The 18,382-nt window shown below is 57.4% G+C and overlaps 2 protein-coding genes across 12 annotated transcripts in view; one reads left to right on the top strand and one right to left on the bottom strand.

Moving 5' to 3' along the window:
* The window catches only part of IFT140 (intraflagellar transport 140), a 70,926-nt gene that overhangs the window by 16,744 nt on the left and 35,800 nt on the right, over positions 1-18,382 (bottom strand). For all 11 annotated transcript variants that reach the window (XM_060285615.1, XM_060285622.1, XM_060285616.2 and 8 more), the window contains one exon: positions 16,226-16,425. In XM_060285615.1, coding sequence (XP_060141598.1) covers positions 16,226-16,425 — 200 coding nt within the window. The remainder of the gene's footprint in view (positions 1-16,225; positions 16,426-18,382) is intronic.
* On the top strand, positions 172-14,176 carry TMEM204 (transmembrane protein 204). The gene is made up of 3 exons (XM_030872197.3): positions 172-1,015; positions 5,682-5,837; positions 13,449-14,176. Exons 1-3 carry the CDS (start codon positions 739-741, stop codon positions 13,691-13,693), a joined length of 678 nt encoding a protein of 225 aa, XP_030728057.1. The 5' UTR covers positions 172-738; the 3' UTR covers positions 13,694-14,176.

Raw genomic sequence — 18,382 nt, 5'->3', positions numbered from 1 at the left:
TCCACTTTCAGGGAAGGTGGGGAGGGTGGGGGAGGGTCCCGGAGCAGGCCTCCAGAAGAAGGCCCCCCTGCCTTTCCTATCAGGAAACACATCCTGTTAGTGTCTGGCTGCTATTTGTTGCAGTTGGCTACGCCCTCCAGCTCACCAAAAACAGCCTCAAAAACAACCATTTCCTCTCTGCTGAGAGACAGGGGGAAAACGCAGGCGCGAGGCACACACACACTCACTCACACACGCACGCGCATCCCTGCAGCAACCCGTTTGCTTTCCAGGACCAGCTGTTGGGTGGCGGAGGCACCGGGAAGGGGCTCAGGCAGCGGAGGCCCCAGTGGCTCACTTGCGCTGCTCCCAGCGGCCCTGCTCAGAGCCCTGCTCCGCACTGGTCCTGAGAGTGAGGCCCAGGCACCCCGCGTTGCTGCCTGCCTTGCAAGTGATTTCTGTTCTCTTCGCCTCCTCCTCCTCCCAGGAAGACGGCGCGCTCACGACTCTGGACTCTCGCTGGTGCCCCTGCTTCCTCCCCGGGATGGGCAGCTCGGAAGGCTTCAGCTCAGGCCTGGCCCTGCTCCAGGTGCAGGAAGGAGGGTAAGGAGGGCCGCGAGGCGGGCGCCCCCGCACCTGTCGCATGGGCCTTCCTGACACCTCCAAGCATGAGCGGTGATGTCCTCTAGCCACCCCTGGTGACAGCAGCTGACCGACTGGGACTTTCTCCACGACAAGGGGACGGCACCGCAGTCCGCAATGACTGTCCAGAAAGTGGTGGCCACGGCCGTGCTGGTGGCCCTCGTCTCTCTCATTCTCAACAACGCGGCGGCCTTCACCCCCAACTGGGTGTACCAGACGCTGGAGGACGGGCGCAGGCGAAGCGTGGGGCTGTGGCGGTCCTGCTGGCTGGACAGGGCCAGGGGAGGGCCAAGCCTGGGGGCCAGGCCCGGGCAGGCGGACGCGCGGGACTGCGAGGCCCTGGGCTGGGGCTCCGAGGCAGCGGGCTTCCAGGAGTCGCGAGGCACCGTCAAACGTAAGTCTGCTTATTTTCCTTCCTCCTTTAAAGCGGCTGTGGATGCAGGCACATCTGCTGACGGGTGATGGGTGCTCTGCTCACAGGGGCAACCTTGGCTCTTGGGGACCCAAGCGAGCCCCAAGCTCCAAGCCCACCCTGCTCCGGCCCCTTTGGTACAGAATTCTTCCTGTGCAGGAGGGGGCTTTCTCTCTGCCGTCATGCATAGCTACAGTACGGATACATTAACCAAAGCAAGGAAAATATGTTTTTCCTGGTGGAAAATAAAGATTGTTAATGAGTAAAATAAACAAGAAGCTTAAAAACATGCGGCTGGGTTTGGACTTCATTCCACAGTTGTCAGGGTCGTTAATGCAGTGGGCAGCATAGAGGGAGACGCTCCAGGAACCGTCTGTAGGTGGGATGCCCAGGAGAGACTGGGAGACTGATGGCCTTCAGAGGGCAGAGAAGAGCCGACTCCTGCGAGCAGGGGCCTGGCTCCCTTCTGCCCAGTGGTCCTGTCTGGTTTGTCACATCCGGCACAGGGTCCATTACAGCTCTGAAAGGTGGGAACTTGACTTTGAAAGGGGGGTAGGGTTTGAGTGTACGGGAAGGAAGGTTCATAAATATGAAAACGCTTGTCACCTAATGTGTAGACACATGGCAACAGCAGCCGATGGGCAAAGGTCTCCCCAGTGACGACCCTTTAAAACTGCAGACAAGAGTCTAACATGTAGACCACATCACCTGTTCTGAATACACCACTTGTCCTTAGGAAAACGTGGCTCTGGCCAGGCCTCTGCTGGCTGCTCCAGAGGGCACGCCTCACTCAACTCAGGCGTGATGGCCCTCAGAATCCTGACCCACGAGGGAATGGGAGTGGGGGGATGTTGCCTCCACTTCACAGGCAAAGAGACTGAGGCTGCAGGAGGCGTGTGGCTCCGTTCAGGTCCCAGAGGGGATGTGAACCCGTCTTTGCACGTGGACCCCCTCGCAGCACAGCCTGGGGGTGTCTTTCATCGGGAGTGGCTGGCTTGCCAACCCGCCCCCCCCCCTTTGCAAGCAGAGAGCCACAACCTCCCTTAAAAAGGGCGGGGCTTCCCTGGTGGCACAGTGGTTGAGAGTCCGCCTGCCGATGCAGGGGACACGGGTTTGTGCCCCGGTCCGGGAAGATCCCACATGCCGCGGAGCGGCTGGGCCCATGAGCCATGGCCGCTGAGCCTGCGCGTCCGGAGCCTGTCCTCCGCAATGGGAGAGGCCACAACAGTGAGAGGCCCACGTACCGCAAAAAAACAAAACAAAACAAACAAAAAAGGGCGAAGAGCCTGAATGAATCAATGAGCTTCTGTGAGCTCTCAGATCAGGGGCCTGTGGGGGGCTGGGTAGGTCAGCTGAACTTGGGTCGCTGTGACCTGCCGGTCAGACTGGTCCCTCTGGGCTCTAGGTCTGTCCTGAGGAGCAGTGAAAGCCAGTGACTGGGGCTCTAGCGTGGGCTCCGCGCAGGCCACGCCTCTCCCACCCCACAAGTGCACTGCACGCCCCCCACCCCCCGCCACAGAGCAACCCCCCACCCCGGGGGGAGGCCCCACGTCAGCCCAGCCCCTGCCCTGGGCTCAAGGCCTCCAATGCCGCACAGGTGCCCCCTCCGGGCATCCGTCCCCCCCGCCCCCTTGTTGAGCCGCGTCGGGTCAGGTCAGGCCAGGAAGACACAGGCCGGGACGCTCTCTGCCTCCAGACCGCACAGCCACCCTGCTGCATGTTCCGAGCGCCCCGCTCACCTGCCCTCGTTTGCTGTCCCTCCCTGACCACCTGATAAGTCCCCTGAACAACTTTTAAAACATCCTCCTGCCATAACACGGCATTTGTGGCAGCTGACCTTTAATGATGCCCTGAGCATCAGAGGTTTTCCCAGAACAAGGGAAATGTCTTTGGAGCTTCTCGTGAACGAGGCTGAGACCAGGGAGAGGGGCTGGCAGATGTCTCACCAACTCCCAGGGACGGAGCACTGCTGCCCTGGGGGTTCCGGAGCTGGGGGCTTCTGGCCTGGTTTCTGGGCTGCCCCCTTCAATCAAACCAGCTCCCAGTCTCATCAGCTCTCATGCAAAACCCCAGCCCAGGCTTCGCCCCCGATGGTCCAGCCTCCAGCCAGGCTAGGGACAGGGAGAAGGAGTGGGTGGCCTCGACCATGGAATCACCTCCGTCTGTCCATCCCGAGCCACGTGTGGGGGTACTGAGGGGGCGAGACTCGTGTTGCTTCACCCTAGAATTCCAGACATGATGCAGGTGGCCAGGGCAGCTCTCAGGGACAGCAGCCATGCTCCTGCCGGCTCTGTGCCCAAGTCCTGGCAGAGCCCGCAGAGCTGAGCCAGAGCCACTTGGCACATTGGGCCAACACCACCGTCCCCCAACGTAACAAGCTCTAGTGAGGGTGTCCCGAGCATGCTGGGTCAGGGGACGACCCTGGGTCAGGCCCTCCAGCTGCCCCCATGTCACGCCAGGTCCCGTCCTCGAGGACAAGGCCCTTCCCCACGCTGGCTCACTGGGCGTGTGCGGCGGCTGTGATTTTTTGTTACTCATCAGGTGGGGGCCTGGAGGTACCTCACAGCCCAGGACGGGGTCAGTCTTGCTTTCTGGCCCCCGTTCTCTCTGCCACTTTTCATCTCTCTAAGTTTTGTGTATTCTGTCGGGCACCTGTGTCCTTGCCCTGAAGCCAGGGGGGATGTGAATAAACACGTAATTAAATCTCCTGGGGTGACCGCTGCTGTCTCCTGGGAGGCAGCCTCACAGGGCACTGGGGTGGGAAGGGGCACAGCGACTGTCCAGCCAGCAGACACTCACGGCCACGTTCTCATGGCTCCTCAAAGCCCAGTGCTGCTGCCCAGGCCGTGCACACAGCAAGTGTGAGGACCCGTCAAACGTCCAGGCTTGGTGGGTGCTAGTGAGGACTGGTCCCCCCTGGGTGGCTGGGAAAGGGGGCATGGCCAAGGGGAGAGTCTGCCACCTCAGCCTTTACAGCCTCGGGCAACTGGGTACTAGGCAGCGGCCCAGCTCGAATGCTTGGAGGGTGGATTGCTGCCAGGGTGTGTGGCATGGGCCTGAGTGCTCAGAGCCGCTGGGGCCACCGGGAGGGCAGGGCCTCGTGGTGCCAGCACCAACACACTGCAGGGCAGACACTCCCGGCATGGCCAGCCCGTTGGTGCACGTCTTTCCTTGACTGTGAGGCTGGGCCCCGGAACCGGAAGGACATTCCTGGGCCCAGAATGGATCCAGGTTCTGCCCTGTGTTGTGAACACCCATCACGTTTTAACAGCCCTCATCTCTGAGGCCACCTCCACTTCCGAACTCTATGACCTCTTAGAGTAGCAGGACCTTCTGTACGGGCGTTTGAAGGGTAAAAATTGTTGCAAAGAAAACAGTGTGAAAAAGGCAGGAAGAGTGTGATGAACAGCAGCCTCCATGGGAAGCCAGCTGGTGTTCCAGAGTCTGTGGCCCGAGCAACCGGAGCCCCTGTGCTGACAGAGAAGCCGCGTGTCCTCCTGCTCCCACGTGTGGTCACGGGGACGCGAGACCTCATGAGCAGCCAGGAAGGTTTCTGTAAATCTCGAGCGCTAGCAGCCCTGCCGCCCCAGCCTTGGGGGAGAGGAGGGGTCTGAGCCTGTGTGCGGGGAGCCCACTTTGTTCCCCGGCCCAGCCTCTGTCCTTTCTTTGAGTTGCTCCGGAGCTGCTGCCACACCACTGCCAGAAGCCCTGCGCTCACCAGGCTGCACCGCCCACCCCCGGCTCCTCGTCTCCCTGAGTTTTAAAGGGTCAGGGTTCCCAGCGACTGCAGCTATGCTTTGTGGTAACTTTGAAGACTACAGAACCCAGAACATGAGCGCTCGGTCACCCGGCAGTGAGGTCCACGGAGCATGTGCGGCCGCGCAAGGAGCAGGCGAGAGTGTCACAGGCAGCGTCAAGCCCTGGCAGAGGCGCCGTCCGTCCATCCGTCTGCCTGGGAATGCTCCTTGGCCCTCAGTGCCAGGCTCTCCTTCCAGAAGCCCTCTGCCCCTCCACCCTCAGGGCTGCTCTGACTTCGCAGCAGCCCGAGGCTCCTGCACCACAGTCCAGAGCCAGGCCTGGGATCTGGGAAGGGTGAAACCCCTCAAGCTCCGGACAGCAGGAGGGAGGCCAGCGGGAAGCAGCAGGTCGAGACCCCTGGGCAGGAGGAGCTGACCCTCCGTGGCAGGAAGCGGCACAACGCCCCCACGAGACTCTGGACTCCACAAGCGCTAAATGTGAATGCCACCTGCCCGCAGAGCATGAATCAGACAGCGCTGCACTTGAAGCCTGGGGGGCAGGGGGCACTTTTACAGCATGGAAGGACCACAGGGAAGGGGCCTGACTTCATGGTGGATGGCTTTGCCCTCCAGCACATGGGTGGGAAAATTGACTCCCCTGATGGCCTCTTGATGACACCTCCATGGCCCCCACCTTTGCAGTCCAAGCATTGGGCTGCCCCATCCTCCTTCTGCCCTGTGTGCACAGCCTCCAAATGCCTTGCTCAGGGACCAGGGGCAGGTGGGGGCTGGGAAGGGAGTGGTGAGACTCGCTGAGACGGAGGGAGGAGTCCCGGGAGGGGCAGGCAGCCCAGTCTCGAGCGGTCTCGCCCGTGCTGACCGCCTGCTTCTCTCCCTCCGGCCCCTCACAGTGCAGTTCGACATGATGCGAGCCTGCAACCTGGTGGCCACGGCGGCACTTGCCGCAGGCCAGCTCACCTTCGTCTTGGGGCTGACGGGCCTGCCCCTGATGTCACCCGATTCCCAGTGCTGGGAGGAGGCCATGGCCGCTGCGTTCCAGCTGGCAAGTAAGTATCCTCACCCGGGTCCCGGCCAGGCTGAGCAGCCGCATCCCCAGCTCCTGTCAGGGCTGGCAGGTTGGCTGTGGCTTCTAAAGTCATGGTGACCCCTGTGGGTCACGCTCCCATCCCACCCGTCACTGTGGGCAGCAGCAAAACAGAAATACACACAGGGGCGGAGCACTGAGGTGCAACCAGATGGGTTTCTGTCTGTTTGCTCAAGGCCTCCTGGCCCTTCCCATCTAAGACAAGGTGCCGAGGCTCACGGTGACCTGCTTTGCTTTCCAAAGTCTTCGGCATCTGGTGTTTTCTTTGCCCCTCTGTAGCCTGTGTGGCAGGCAGCCTGGGTTCACGCTCCTCCCATGAGGGTGCAGCAGCCTGCTGCAGGCACTTGGGCACATGGGCAGAGGGGGGCGCCCTTCTGACCCCTTGCCTGCCTCCATGGCCTTCCTGGCTAACGGTTAGCAGACGGGGAGTTCTGGGCACACATGGTTCCCAGCCGGCGACCTGCATGCTCGGTTATAAATGCAGCTTCCTGGGGCCCGGCTGGGGTGAGCAGGGCCCTCCTGTAAGAAGCACAGACAAAGCGTGGAGGACCCCGCCAAGCACACAGGGATCCACATGCAACACTAGGGCCAGAAAAGCGTGATGGGGGCAGTGTGGAGGAGAGCAGCGAGGCTTTGGCCATCAGCAAACAATCCAGAAGCCACCTCGGCCTCTGGGGGCGACTGCAGGCTGAAATGGGGCAGGGCCTGGGCACACTGTAGTCTTCACAGGGCGAGTGCAGCAGCGCCATGGATGATGAATGGAACTGTTCCAGGAGGCTCTGCACAATGACCACGGAAGCCCCAAAGCGTCCACCCGGCACCCCAGAGAGCGGAGGGGCGTCTGTGCTGGTTTCCCCTCTCCCTCTGCCTGCCTCACTGGCCCAGGTTTAACGATCACGGGAACCTGGGAGCTCAGGTTTCCTGCTGCCTATGGGGAAGGTCAGATGGGTGGCTGATGGGACAGAGGAAGGGCCAGGACGTCACCAGCCCACCGCCTGCCTCTCCGGCTCGGTGGAGAAGGCAGTGTCCCAACCATGAGGGTGCAGTTTCAACACACGCGGCGGGAGGAACGGCAGGAAATACGAGTGAATCACTTGGGGAATAATGGATCCTGGCCCTCATCGTCCTGGAGAAACACAATTTCCAGAATGCAGCTGACAGGCTGGCAGCACTCGTGCTGGAAAGTGCCGGGTGGGACTCGGAAACAGGCCCTGTTCACAGAAGGCCAGTCACTTCCCTGTGGCCGGGCAGGACGGAGGGCGTCGCCAAGGCCTAGGAAAGAGGGCAGGCTTTGATGTCAGGAGAACAGAACTGTGTCCGGCCCTACGGCTTACCAGCCATGTGAACGGGGCAAAGCCACACCTCAGTTCACCCAACTGCAAAATGGGGTAATGCCCACCCTGCCTGGGGCAATTCTGAGAGTTAACCAGGTACATGAAGCGGGACCTCGGACCTCCACCTCCTCCCTCCTCTAGGACTGTGAGGAAAAACACGGACATTCCAATGCCACACATGTAGGAAAATCACCCACCTGCCCTCTGCTGACCTTAGGGCTGTAAATCAAGCAGTTTCCTCGCCTCACTGAAACCACCCACCTCTCTCACGTGGGATCATCTGAAATTCCATCCCTTCAAGAAGGAAGTGGAAGATTTTGCAACGTGATTGGAAAAGCTGGATTAGAAACAGATATTTTAGTGGCATTAAAGGAATAAAAGTAACAGCTCTTGATTCTGAAAGTAACTCCTCCTAGCAGGATGATCAAATCTGTCATTGCATTTCTTAAGAAACTTCTTTGAGACACTTATTCAGAATTATTAGAAAAAATATTGTGGGTTTGGTGTCAAAACTGACGTCTTACTTTCTGTAAACTCTTGTTTCAGAACAAAATATTGTTTCCAAATAACACAACAAAAAAATGGAAACAGGGGAACCCCCATTAACTAAAATCAAACTGTCTTGCATCAGTCGGTGGGGGTTGGGGGGCACTGCCAAAGGTCTGGGGGTCAGGGGCTGTCCTGGCCAAGTGGGGGCTGGGGGCACATGCTGCTTTCCTGAGTATTTCCAGGCCAGCACAGCCTCTGGAAAGGTTGGACCAGGTTCTGTCCAAAAACCGTCAGACAGGCAGAGGCCCACGGAAAAAGCCAGAAGCCCCGAGCAGCACCTGTGGCACTTCAGATGGTCCCTCTGCCTCCGCAGGCCCCCCTCCCCGTGGTGTCCGACGGTTACCCCCAGTGGGTCTGCTGTGCCCAAAAAGGAAATGCATTTGGCCCTGTTTAGACTTGTTTCATTGACAAACAGTACAGAACATAGCTCTGTGCCTTTCTTCTATCACACTGCTAATTTTAGAGTTAGGTTTTTTCCTGTGCTCTGGTCTGTTTTAAACAGTCAGGGAGAGACTGAAGGGCGCCAGGATATCCTGTCCCAGGAGGGGGAAATGCCTGCTGGTACCTGTTATGCAAGGGAACCTTGAGTCCCCAGTGCTGGGGCCAGAGGGTGGGCGGGGGGAGAGAGGTGCTCATGAAGGGGGGAAGCACACGGATTCCCCAGGAGGCCGGGACCAGCCGGAGAGCAACACCCCAGCGGGAGGAGACAGGAGGCCGGCCGCTTGCCCATTCATCCCACGGCCGTTTCTGGCCGTTTCCACAACGCTTGCGTGATGCCCAGCCCGGGTCTGTGAAAGGGCGGCCCCCGCTTCTCAGGGCTGTGGCTCCAAAGGACGCTGTCCCAGACACCAGGGAGAACCCAGGAAACGCTGCTCTTGCAGGGCAACAGCGTGACTACCAGCCGTTTCACCGGGTTTGCTCTACTGAACTCAGGCCACCGCATGCAATAGTTTGCAATTTCTTTGCAGAATTTTCCGAGTGTGATTTTAATTTAAAAAAATTAAAAAAAGGACTGAAAAAAGTCCTTTCAGTCCCTTATTCCACCCCCACCCATAAACTGAACACCCTGTGAAAGCACTGTGTTCGCTGGGGTCACAGCAGCTGTCCACCAGCCCCAGCCTGGCCCACCCCCCCCAGACCCAGCAGGACGATTTCAAGAGCGGCATTTCATGGACCTTGTGGGCTTCACATCTGCAGGCTTTCTCTCTCCACTTCTGGAAGTCCTAAGACTTTTTCGTATGATGAAAAACTTACACCCTAAGGGCCGCTTACTCCGCGCCGTGAGAAGGCTGACTTTATCGTCCCAAAGGTCAGTCGGGGTGATGCACGGTGTCTGTCTTGTCAACTTGTGAGCTGGTGGAGATCATGCTGTTCTTGCAAACCTGCTCATAGGAACGTACCACTTTCTGTGCTTTACTATAAAGCAGCACTTGGCTTGGGCCAGACACTTCGCTTTCCTGTCTTCTGAGCCCACTTCCCAAGCCCAGTCCTGCCCCCGCACCCTGGGGAGAGTGTCACCTTCTCCTTCCCTAGATTCTCTCCCTAAGGGGGAGGCACTTGTCCCCACCTTCTGCTGCTCACAGCTGAGCCTCGAGTGCTCTGTACATGTTCCAGGGCCTTGGCCAGCGCTGCCCTGTGGATGCTGAGGCAGGTGTGATGCTTGAGGGCTCAGGGCTCAGCCACATGGTCTTCCCACCTGTGGGCCCTGCGTGTGCTTGATGGCCACTCCAGAGGAAGGCCTGTGACCGCCAGTGGAGCCCTGGGAAGCCGGCAGGAAGGAATAGAGGAGAGGGCGCTGTGAACTACAGCGCCACAGCCGCCGGCTCACAGAAAGGGACTGTTTGCTTTGGAAACAACAAGTTCATGAGGACGGAATTGACTCCATGTGCAGAAGTCCGTGCATTTGCTAAAAACTCTCCCCTTAGATTCGTTTCTGTACAAACAGCGATGTCACTGAAAAATTCAGGAGAAAGGGGACCTGAACGTCAGGAGAATGGAGAAACTGCACTTCAGGCTGGCGGTGGCGAGAGAAACTTATCAAAGTAAAAGGCCAGTTTGATTTCAGGAGGATGTGCCCACACGGCCAGCGCAGGCAGCCGTTACCTCTCTGCGTCTCTGTGGCTTTCCGCCATTGCCGCGTGGCACACGCTTGGTCCCCACATCCCATGCATCTGCTCAGGCCACACCGCCCCCACTGGCCCAGGGCAGAGTCCACGTGTCCCTGAGCCAGCCCCACTGTGACATCCACCCACGGCTCAGCCCCTGGGCCCACTGTTCCAGTCAGTTCTTTGTATTTTCCTACTGCAGGAATAAATGTATTTTTTTTTATGTTAGGGAAGCATATCCCTTCTCTGACTGTACGTGTTCCAAGTTGAACTAAGATAAAGCAAAAGGGATTCCCTGGTCGCGCAGTGGTTGAGAGTCCGCCTGCCGATGCAGGGGACACGGGTTCGTGCCCCAGTCCGGGAAGATCCCACATGCTGCGGAGCAGCTGGGCCCGTGAGCCATAGCCGCTGAGCCTGCGCGTCTGGAGCCTGTGCTCCGCAACGGGAGAGGCCACAACAGTGAGAGGCCCGCGTACCGCAAAAAAAAAAAAAGTCCCTCCAAGAGGCTCCGCGCTCCCCCAGCCTGTCACCCCCACCACTCTTCCTGCTGGTTTTGCAGACGTGGGTGGCTGTGCCCGGCTGTGCCCGGCTGTCTGTTCACACGTGAATTCATACTTCTTTCATCTTGTGACATAAGAAAGAGTCTTTTCCATTGTAGGCCGTACAGCTGAACATACGGAGGAAGTTAATAAGCTGAGTAAAACGGCAACAAAGCAACAGCCTGCCCCGTTTCCAAAAAAACGGACGATGTGATCTTAAGAACCATAGTAGCCCTGACGCTGGCAAGTGGGTGGGTGTTCCCCACCTGAAGGGAGCAGCGCCTCCCCCACCCTCACCCCCACAGCCCTCATCCTAAACAGGGGCGCCTGAATCAACAGGTGGGTGACTGCCCAACTGAGCGCTCAGGGGCCAGGACAGGAGGATGGGAGGCGCCCTCCCACCAGGCAGATGGAGCTCAGGATGGTGGTGCCAGGAAAGGCAGGGGGACCAGCATGCCGCGTGAGAAGACTCAAGGCCAGGCGTGTCTTGACGGCCGGGAGACGCTAAAGCGTGTCCTCTACGGCCTCCACAGGGCGACCAGCGCAGCCGTGGGAACGTGGCAACGAGAGGCACGTGGCCAGAGTCGTGACACGCTTTAGGAAGTGCTTGTTAATAGAAGACTGTAAAGTTAGTTGCACTTCTAGAATATTCTAACTGCCTTACTATGAACCTTATGTACAAAGGACTCAGGAGACACACAAGTGACACCGAGAAGCCCATGTGCGCTGCCTTCAGCCCCGGTCAGTGGTGGCCCCCCGTTGGCTGGGCCTGTCTGAACCGAGCACAGAGCAGCTGTGTCTCCCCCGTGGCCCAGCACCTCGTCTCCAAGGACGCGCATTTCAGATGCTCTGATGTGGGGTCCCGGTCATGTTTCCTGTGACCTGTGACAAGCAGGGTCTCATTCGGGCGCAGTCCTGGGAGTGGGTCGCGGGTCCCAGGGCCATGTGTGTGCCCTGCTGGCATGTCCCGTGCTTTCCTCAGTCAGGCCCTGTCCAGGTCGGGGTCTCACAATTCCCAAGTCTCCACTGGACGGCCTTGCAGTAAATTCAAGGTCTTCTGTTCTCAGTGACGCAAACCAACCCCATGTCAGATAGCCGATGGCCCTGGAGGCTGTGCGGAAGCCCAGTTCCTTCGCCTGTTCCCTTCTGATGGACGACGCTGCAGATCTGTGCTGAGGCCAGGAGGCTGGTCCATGTGGCCTGTTGCTCCTCCGACCCCACTCCCCCGAGTCATCAAACCCCTTGGCTAGGTGGCCCAGGGAGCCCCACCCTCTGCTGTGGTGACCAGGGTGAGTCAATTTCTTGGAACCCAACATGCCTGAGGAGGACAAAGGCCCTCGGGGGCCCAGCGTGGTCCAGACAGGACTCCCAGCCCCTCCTGGACTTGTCTCGTCTCCTGCCCTGGGCTCTGGCCAGGCCGAACTGCCCGCTACAGCCCCTCCACCTGCCCTGCACTGTGACATCTGCACATCTGTTCATGCTGGTCCCCCACTCCCTGTGGCCTCCTGGCTTTCCTCAGGAAACCAGATCATGTATGACCTGGCGTGGCCCCGGAGCAAAGGGCAGCAGTGATGCCCGCTGACGATTCTAATAGCTGTGTCATGACTTAGTGCTGGGGCACAGGCTGGAGTTTTCTAGAAACACAAGCATTCTGGAAGCATTTCTGCGCCTTCCAGAAAGTATGAATTAAACATTTAACTGCCCCGGTCGTGTCCTAAACAATGGTGATGGTGACTAATCCCTGTGCTAATTCTCTATGGTACTTTGTGGAGCTTTTTATACATGGAAAGCTTCTCGATACTTCCTTTCTGTTAAAAATAACTAATTCTGTTTGTCATGCACACTGGCAAAAAGAAACTTCTGGCATTCCTCTCTCCCAGCTAGGAGTACATACATCCTCTGCCCACGATTTTGTGCCACCCAAGTTTTGCGTTAGTGAGGGAAGGAGTTAGGACCTGTGTTTTGTGTAATGCAAATGAAAGTACTTTATGTGTTCCCTTGTTTTCACTATGTCTTTGGGCATTTTTTGCCAGCCAGGGAGCTTGTTGTGCCTTCTTTCAACAAGACTCAGAAGGACAGGGTGGGATGGGGCGATGGGAGTGAGGCCTCTGCCTCATCCCAGCCATCAGGGGTTCCAGCCCAGATTCAGACCTGAACTCTTTCAAACATCAGTGCCCTGTTAGCCTAGCTGACAGATCTTGGGTGCGAAATCCTGGTTTTCCTATTGTAAGAACTAATAAAATCAAGTCTTTGGAGCTCCTTAAAGATACAACTATGGAAATGACAATGTGACGGTATTAACAGCTGACCGAGAGGGGACATGGCCGACTTAACTGAGTCCACACAGGACGCTGTGCACAGTCCTGGACCCCCCCGTGTCACCTGGAGAGAGGAGGGGACGGAGGGAGACCCGCAGGGGACCGGGTGGGTGAGGGGGACATTCTAGAACCAGCCGAGTCTATTCAGCCACAGTTCAGCTCCCCCCCCACTCCCCCCACCCCGAATGTGCAGGCCCTCCGCCGTCTCAGGTTTTGAAAGAAAATATTTCCTCTGGAAGCAAACACTAAGAATAAGAAGACTCTTAAAAACAGGAATTCAAACTAAGTTAAATACAAATCTGAGTTGTTTCCAGGTAAGACTTAGAAAATATCTGCGTTTGCTTTCACTTTGAATGAATTAGGCGTTGATAAGCCAGAGCGGACCTTCCACGGAGTTACCGCTGGACTGTTCGGGGTGGGGAAGCGGGTGTCAGTGTCACCTCCATGGGGAGGGCGGCCAAGGAAGTGGCCTGACACCTGCCAGGTCACAGGAAGCACGTGAGCCCCTATGACCATCCAGGGTCAGGATTGAGCAGACAGCCCCCGCAACAGCCACCAGACCCAAAAGTCCCATAAAATTCAGCTTGACCCCAAGGCATCAGCACCGAATGGAGCTGGGCTCTCAGCCCCAGGAGGACAGGGTTGGGTGGGAGGAGAAGCGTGAGCGGCCCCACGGCTGGACCCGCGGCCTCCCCCGCTCCCTGTCTCACCCTGTCCTTCGTCCGCAGGTTTTGTTCTGGTCATCGGGCTGGTGACGTTCTACAGAATCGGCCCGTACACCAACCTGTCCTGGTCTTGCTACCTGAACATCGGGGCCTGCCTGCTGGCCACCCTGGCTGCGGCCATGCTCATCTGGAACGTCCTGCACAGGAGGGAGGACTGCATGGCCCCCCGCGTCATCGTCATCAGCCGCTCCCTGACTGCACGCTTCCGCCGCGGGCTGGACAATGACTACGTGGAGTCGCCGTGCTGAGGGCGGCGGGAGGCCGCTCGGGGCTCCGTCCACCGCAGGGACCATCTGAGAAGCAGGGCGCTGCCTGCGCGGCTTCCCATGAGAGCACATGTATGACACGCATTCACTACGTTATACACGAACACAGGGCGTGACCACATACTGGCTGCGTCCCACCCCCACCCCCCCAACCCCGCCACGGCCCACTTCACGCTCGCGCACGTCCTGTCCTGGAGACCAGCTCCGGAGAGGCACGTCCGGGATGGTAGCCACCTCGCTCTCTGCCCTGGCCCAGGAGTAATTTATTCTGTATCTGCCAAGAGGGGCGTCCTGGGTCATATTTACTTTGATAAAGCAGAACACAGGGAATAGTTCTGAACTGTCCGTGATCTTCCTCCAGGGACTCAGAATTTACAGTCAGATGGTTACGGCTTTACAACAGGACTGTGTTAGTGATGTCCATTTACTCCTGATTATCTTCCTAAGTTAAAATAAAACACAAACCTCTTACCACGGTTTAAAACTTGTGTTTATCCATTACACTGCCACGTGGTGAAGGAATATAGCTTATTCTTCTGTAGCTTTGTGGGTCAGCAGTCAGAGGAAGGGTTGACACATTTTACAGGCCAGGGGGCAGAGCGCTGGGGACCACTCATGGCTCACTCATGTTTCCGTTCAGAAGTCCCCGTTTCTACAGACCCTAAGCACTGGCCGGACAGCGGCAGGTCCACAGTTGGCACAGTATGAAGGAAAAAGTCTATTGGCTTAAAAAATTTCAGAGATTGATTCACTTTTTTCCCTAGAAAAGTCTTCAGTGCATCCAGCCAAACTTGGTGGGCTACAGAAGACCTTCCCAGCACCAGCCTGGTGCCAGCAGCCCTGGACCTGACTCCGTAGCAGGGACTAAGCCCCAGGCTGAACACAAGCACCTAAGAGCTGCCTCAGGGGCTCAAAACCAGCCCACGTCCCCTGGGACCGGGCTGGGTTGCCCGGCCACACCCGCAAGGACAGTCCCCCGAGAGCGCGCAGCTGCTTGTTCCCGTGCCACAAAGCGCATCTTCCAGCCCAGGAAACGAGGGACAGTGGTGGGCACTGTGCAAAGTCCGTGGTCGTGGTGTGGGGGTGGTCACTGTCTGGCTGCTGCCCCCACGCTAGGCCAACCCTTTAAGAAACATTTAGCTTTGCTACCCAGACAATGTGCGGTGACCAGTCTGGAATTCGAAGGCCACGCTGCCCCAGAGATTTGTCTTTAGTCAGAGCAAGAGGTAGATCCGGTTGTTGCTTTAAAAAAACATAAAGCAACAGAGAATGACTTAAAGCACGTCTGGGCTGACCACGGATAGAAGCGCAGCTCAGGGCAGAGGTACAGTCGGCACATTAGGGGACCCAAAGGGCTGCCCTTCCTCCCCTGGGCACCTCAAGCTGTACAGTCTTAGCAGTGTTACATACACGACTACGTATACTGCATGGGCCATGTGCTTACCTATGGTCTGTGATAGAGTTCCTATGAAACGGATAGTGCCTCCAGCCACTCTTCACTTCCCTGATCAAAAGCCTCTTGCCCACCTGCAGCAGGGAAAAGCCCCTCTGCTGTGGACCAAGACCAGGTCTCAGGCTGCTTCTGGGTTACAGACCCATCACTGCAGACGAGGGTTGCTGGGGTGCCCTATCTCCCGTCCTCCTCTTCCCACTTGAATTTCACCCTTCAATAGTTTTTCTACTCTTTGGCAATTAAAATCTGTCAAATGCTCCTGAGAAGCTCTGAATTCTCACAGGCACAGAGAGGAAGCTGCTTATAGGTAGCCCTTGATTGACAACTTAGAGCAATTTTAATTGCATTTTGCCTGCCGTTTTGAGAGTTTACTATCAAAACCTTTACTGTTTAGGGCTTCCCTCGTGGTACAGCGGTTAAGAATCTGCCTGCCAATGCAGGGGACACAGGTTCAAGCCCTGGTCCGGGAAGATCCCACATTCCGCGGAGCAACTAAGCCCTGCGTGCCACAACTACCGAGCCTGCACTCTAGAGCCTGTGAGCCACAACTCCTGAGCCTGTGTGCCACAACTACTGAAGCTCGGGTGCCTAGAGCCCGTGCTCCGCAACAAGAGAAGCCACTGCAATGAGAAGCCTACGCACCGCAAGGAAGAGTAGCCCCCGTTCACCGCAACTAGAGAAAGCCTGTGCGCAGCAACGAAGACCCAACGCAGCCAAAAACAAAAAACAAAAAAAACTTTTCTGTTTAGTGCAATTATTCCTGGACAGACAGATGTTATAAATATTTAGCAACTGCAGAACTTTCAACTAGGAAGTGTCCACTGTAAAGTAAATCAAAACAACTAAATCACAGCCCATGAGACACCGAGCATTGCGAGGCCAGCCAGGTGCCCATATACAACCGGGTTTCCACCAGCACCAGCATCCCCTTGAGTGAAAACCCATGAGACACCAGGAACACCAAGAAGAGTCAGCGACGATGAGACTCGTGGGGAGGGAAGAGACCCGAAGGAGGGTCACAGGGAGTTGGGTGCGGCACACCTCGCGAGCAGAACCCTCACCTTTTGATGAGCTTGATGGACCGGAAGGCTTCGTCCATGTCCCCGACAGCCAGGAAGAAGGTGAAGTTGAGCATGGCGTCCTGCGTGGGCTTGTCACAGTCTTCTAGCCCCACGAAGTCCCGCAGGGGCCTCCTGCCCACCGTCTGGGGGATGCGCTGGGACCCAGAGTCCACCTGGTCCTCGAGGTCCACTTCTCCCGGCTGAACGACAAAGGGCACTGTTTATTTGTGGATCCCTGTAAAGCCAGGGCCCACCCCGGGCCTCTCCCTGGGGGTACTCGTCAGCTGCGGGGACCCTCTGCACACAGACCCCATATTCAGCAATGCTCTCGGCAAACACAACGCACGTCCGCAGGCCCCCTGAAGTTACCAGAACTTGGGGCTCTGGCTTCAGACAGCGGGTGATGCAGGCTGTCAACGCACAGGGACCTGCCAGCCGCTAAGGCACTAACATCAGCTGCTCAACAGCCGTGAACAGGCATGAAAATCCCTACCTCCCAGGGCCGTTTGTAAAATTCCTAGAAAGAGCTTTTACTATCAAGTCAGATCTGTGTACATGTGCAGAGGGTATTAAAATCGACGCCAGCATCACTGCAGGTAGAAGTTTCCAAAATGTAACCTGGATTAGTGGTGGTGAGCCCTCTGCTGGTGCTTCTCAGAACCTTCACCTAGTGCAGCCCACCCCCCACCCCTGCCACACCCCCAAAGCAGGCAGAGGAAGGAAATCCTGTGGTCCCAGCACAAGCACAGTTTAGTGCACTGTCTGGACCATGCCTTCTGCACCAGCTCCAGCCACAAATCCTTCTCAAGTCCACTTCCCTCCTCCCAGCTAGACGGGGTTCCATGCCCTCCACTCACCCCTGGGCTGGATCCGCACACACACCCCTTGGTCTCCCACCTGGCTTGCACTCTCTCTGCAGCGTCCATTCGTCTGATTACACAGGCTCCCCCGTGTAGAGAGTTCATGATCCATCTCCTTGGACCCCACTCCCCTACCCTGGCAGTTTCGTATCTGCTGTGACTCTGACTCCTTCACCACCTGCCTCTGACTCAGTTCCCAGAAGCTCCTGTGTCACGGATCCTTCTGAAGTTCAACTGTAGCCCCCAACTTTGGGGGCACTTGATCTGGGCCTTGAAACCCTGGTAGGATTTATCAGACCCAGGTGTGGACGGGGAGACCCTCCAGGCACAGAGCAGAGCATAAGCAGAGGCCAAGAGCAGCCCTGGTCAGGGTTTGTGGCCGAGTGGTGGGGTCACATCCGGGGGGAAGCTGAGTCCTCAAGTTTGGGCTGATTTTGCACTGAGTGGGAAACCTTCAGAAAACGTGGACACAAAAACCATGGGGGGTGGTACTTGCTGTCTGCTGTGGTGTCACAAATCACGAGACAGCAGCCTGACCTCCGTCAGCCTTGCTGTGGGTCTGATGCCCCGTCCTCATTAGAGCCCTGCTCCCCACGAGCACACGCAGGAATTCTCACAGAAACAAGTGCACCCACGGTCACAGCTCACGGTGCCCCCTGCCTGCATTCACCTTGGGTTCTGCTCTCGAGGGGATGAGCCGCCTGCCCTGGACACATGTGGGAGCTGGGGGCCCAGGGCTGTTCGACTGACACCACACCCTTGAGTGTGCGGACAGGAACCTCGGGACGCCAGGCGCTTCAGGGAAATAGGCTGCGTAGGCCCCTCCTCCCCCGCACTGAGAGATCAAATGAATAAGACTTCCTGTGTTGCAAACACAGGTAAGTGAAATACTTCCTCACCGCAAGCATTAGGAGACAAGACTGTTCGTGCTGCCCCAACGAGGAGCTGATGCCCTGCCAGGCCCCTGACAAAGCTGGAGCATGTGAGGTGGGAGGTGTCAGCACACAGACAGCTGTCGCTTAAAACAAAGAAAACCACATCTTGGGGCAACTGCAAAGCTCAGGTAACAGGGAGGAGCATCACGCAGGCCTCTGCTGGGCCAACAGCTCCAAGTGGATGCTCGGGGGGAAGAGAGCTGAGGGGCTGGCGGAGGGGAGGATGGTGCTCAGACTGAGGGAAACAAGCCCAGGCGTGAAGACAAGGGAGACGCCCAAGAGAAGGAGCTCAAAGGCTGTCTCTACGTTTTGAGTCTCAAATCAAAGAGAAATGAAAACGTATAAAAGCACTAAATAAGAAT

Source organism: Globicephala melas, chromosome 15, assembly GCF_963455315.2.
Source record: "Globicephala melas chromosome 15, mGloMel1.2, whole genome shotgun sequence".
NCBI classification, from domain to species: Eukaryota; Metazoa; Chordata; class Mammalia; order Artiodactyla; family Delphinidae; genus Globicephala; species Globicephala melas.
This window is presented reverse-complemented; position numbering and strand designations above follow the sequence as displayed.

Excerpts from the sequence above, each read along its gene's own strand:
- TMEM204 (XM_030872197.3), top strand. The coding sequence starts at position 739 with ATGACTGTCCAGAAAGTGGTGGCCACGGCCGTGCTGGTGGCCCTCGTC. Across the intron at positions 1,016-5,681 it reads GTCGCGAGGCACCGTCAAAC|TGCAGTTCGACATGATGCGA; the intron begins GTAAGTCTGCTT and ends GGCCCCTCACAG. Across the intron at positions 5,838-13,448 it reads CGCTGCGTTCCAGCTGGCAA|GTTTTGTTCTGGTCATCGGG; the intron begins GTAAGTATCCTC and ends CTTCGTCCGCAG.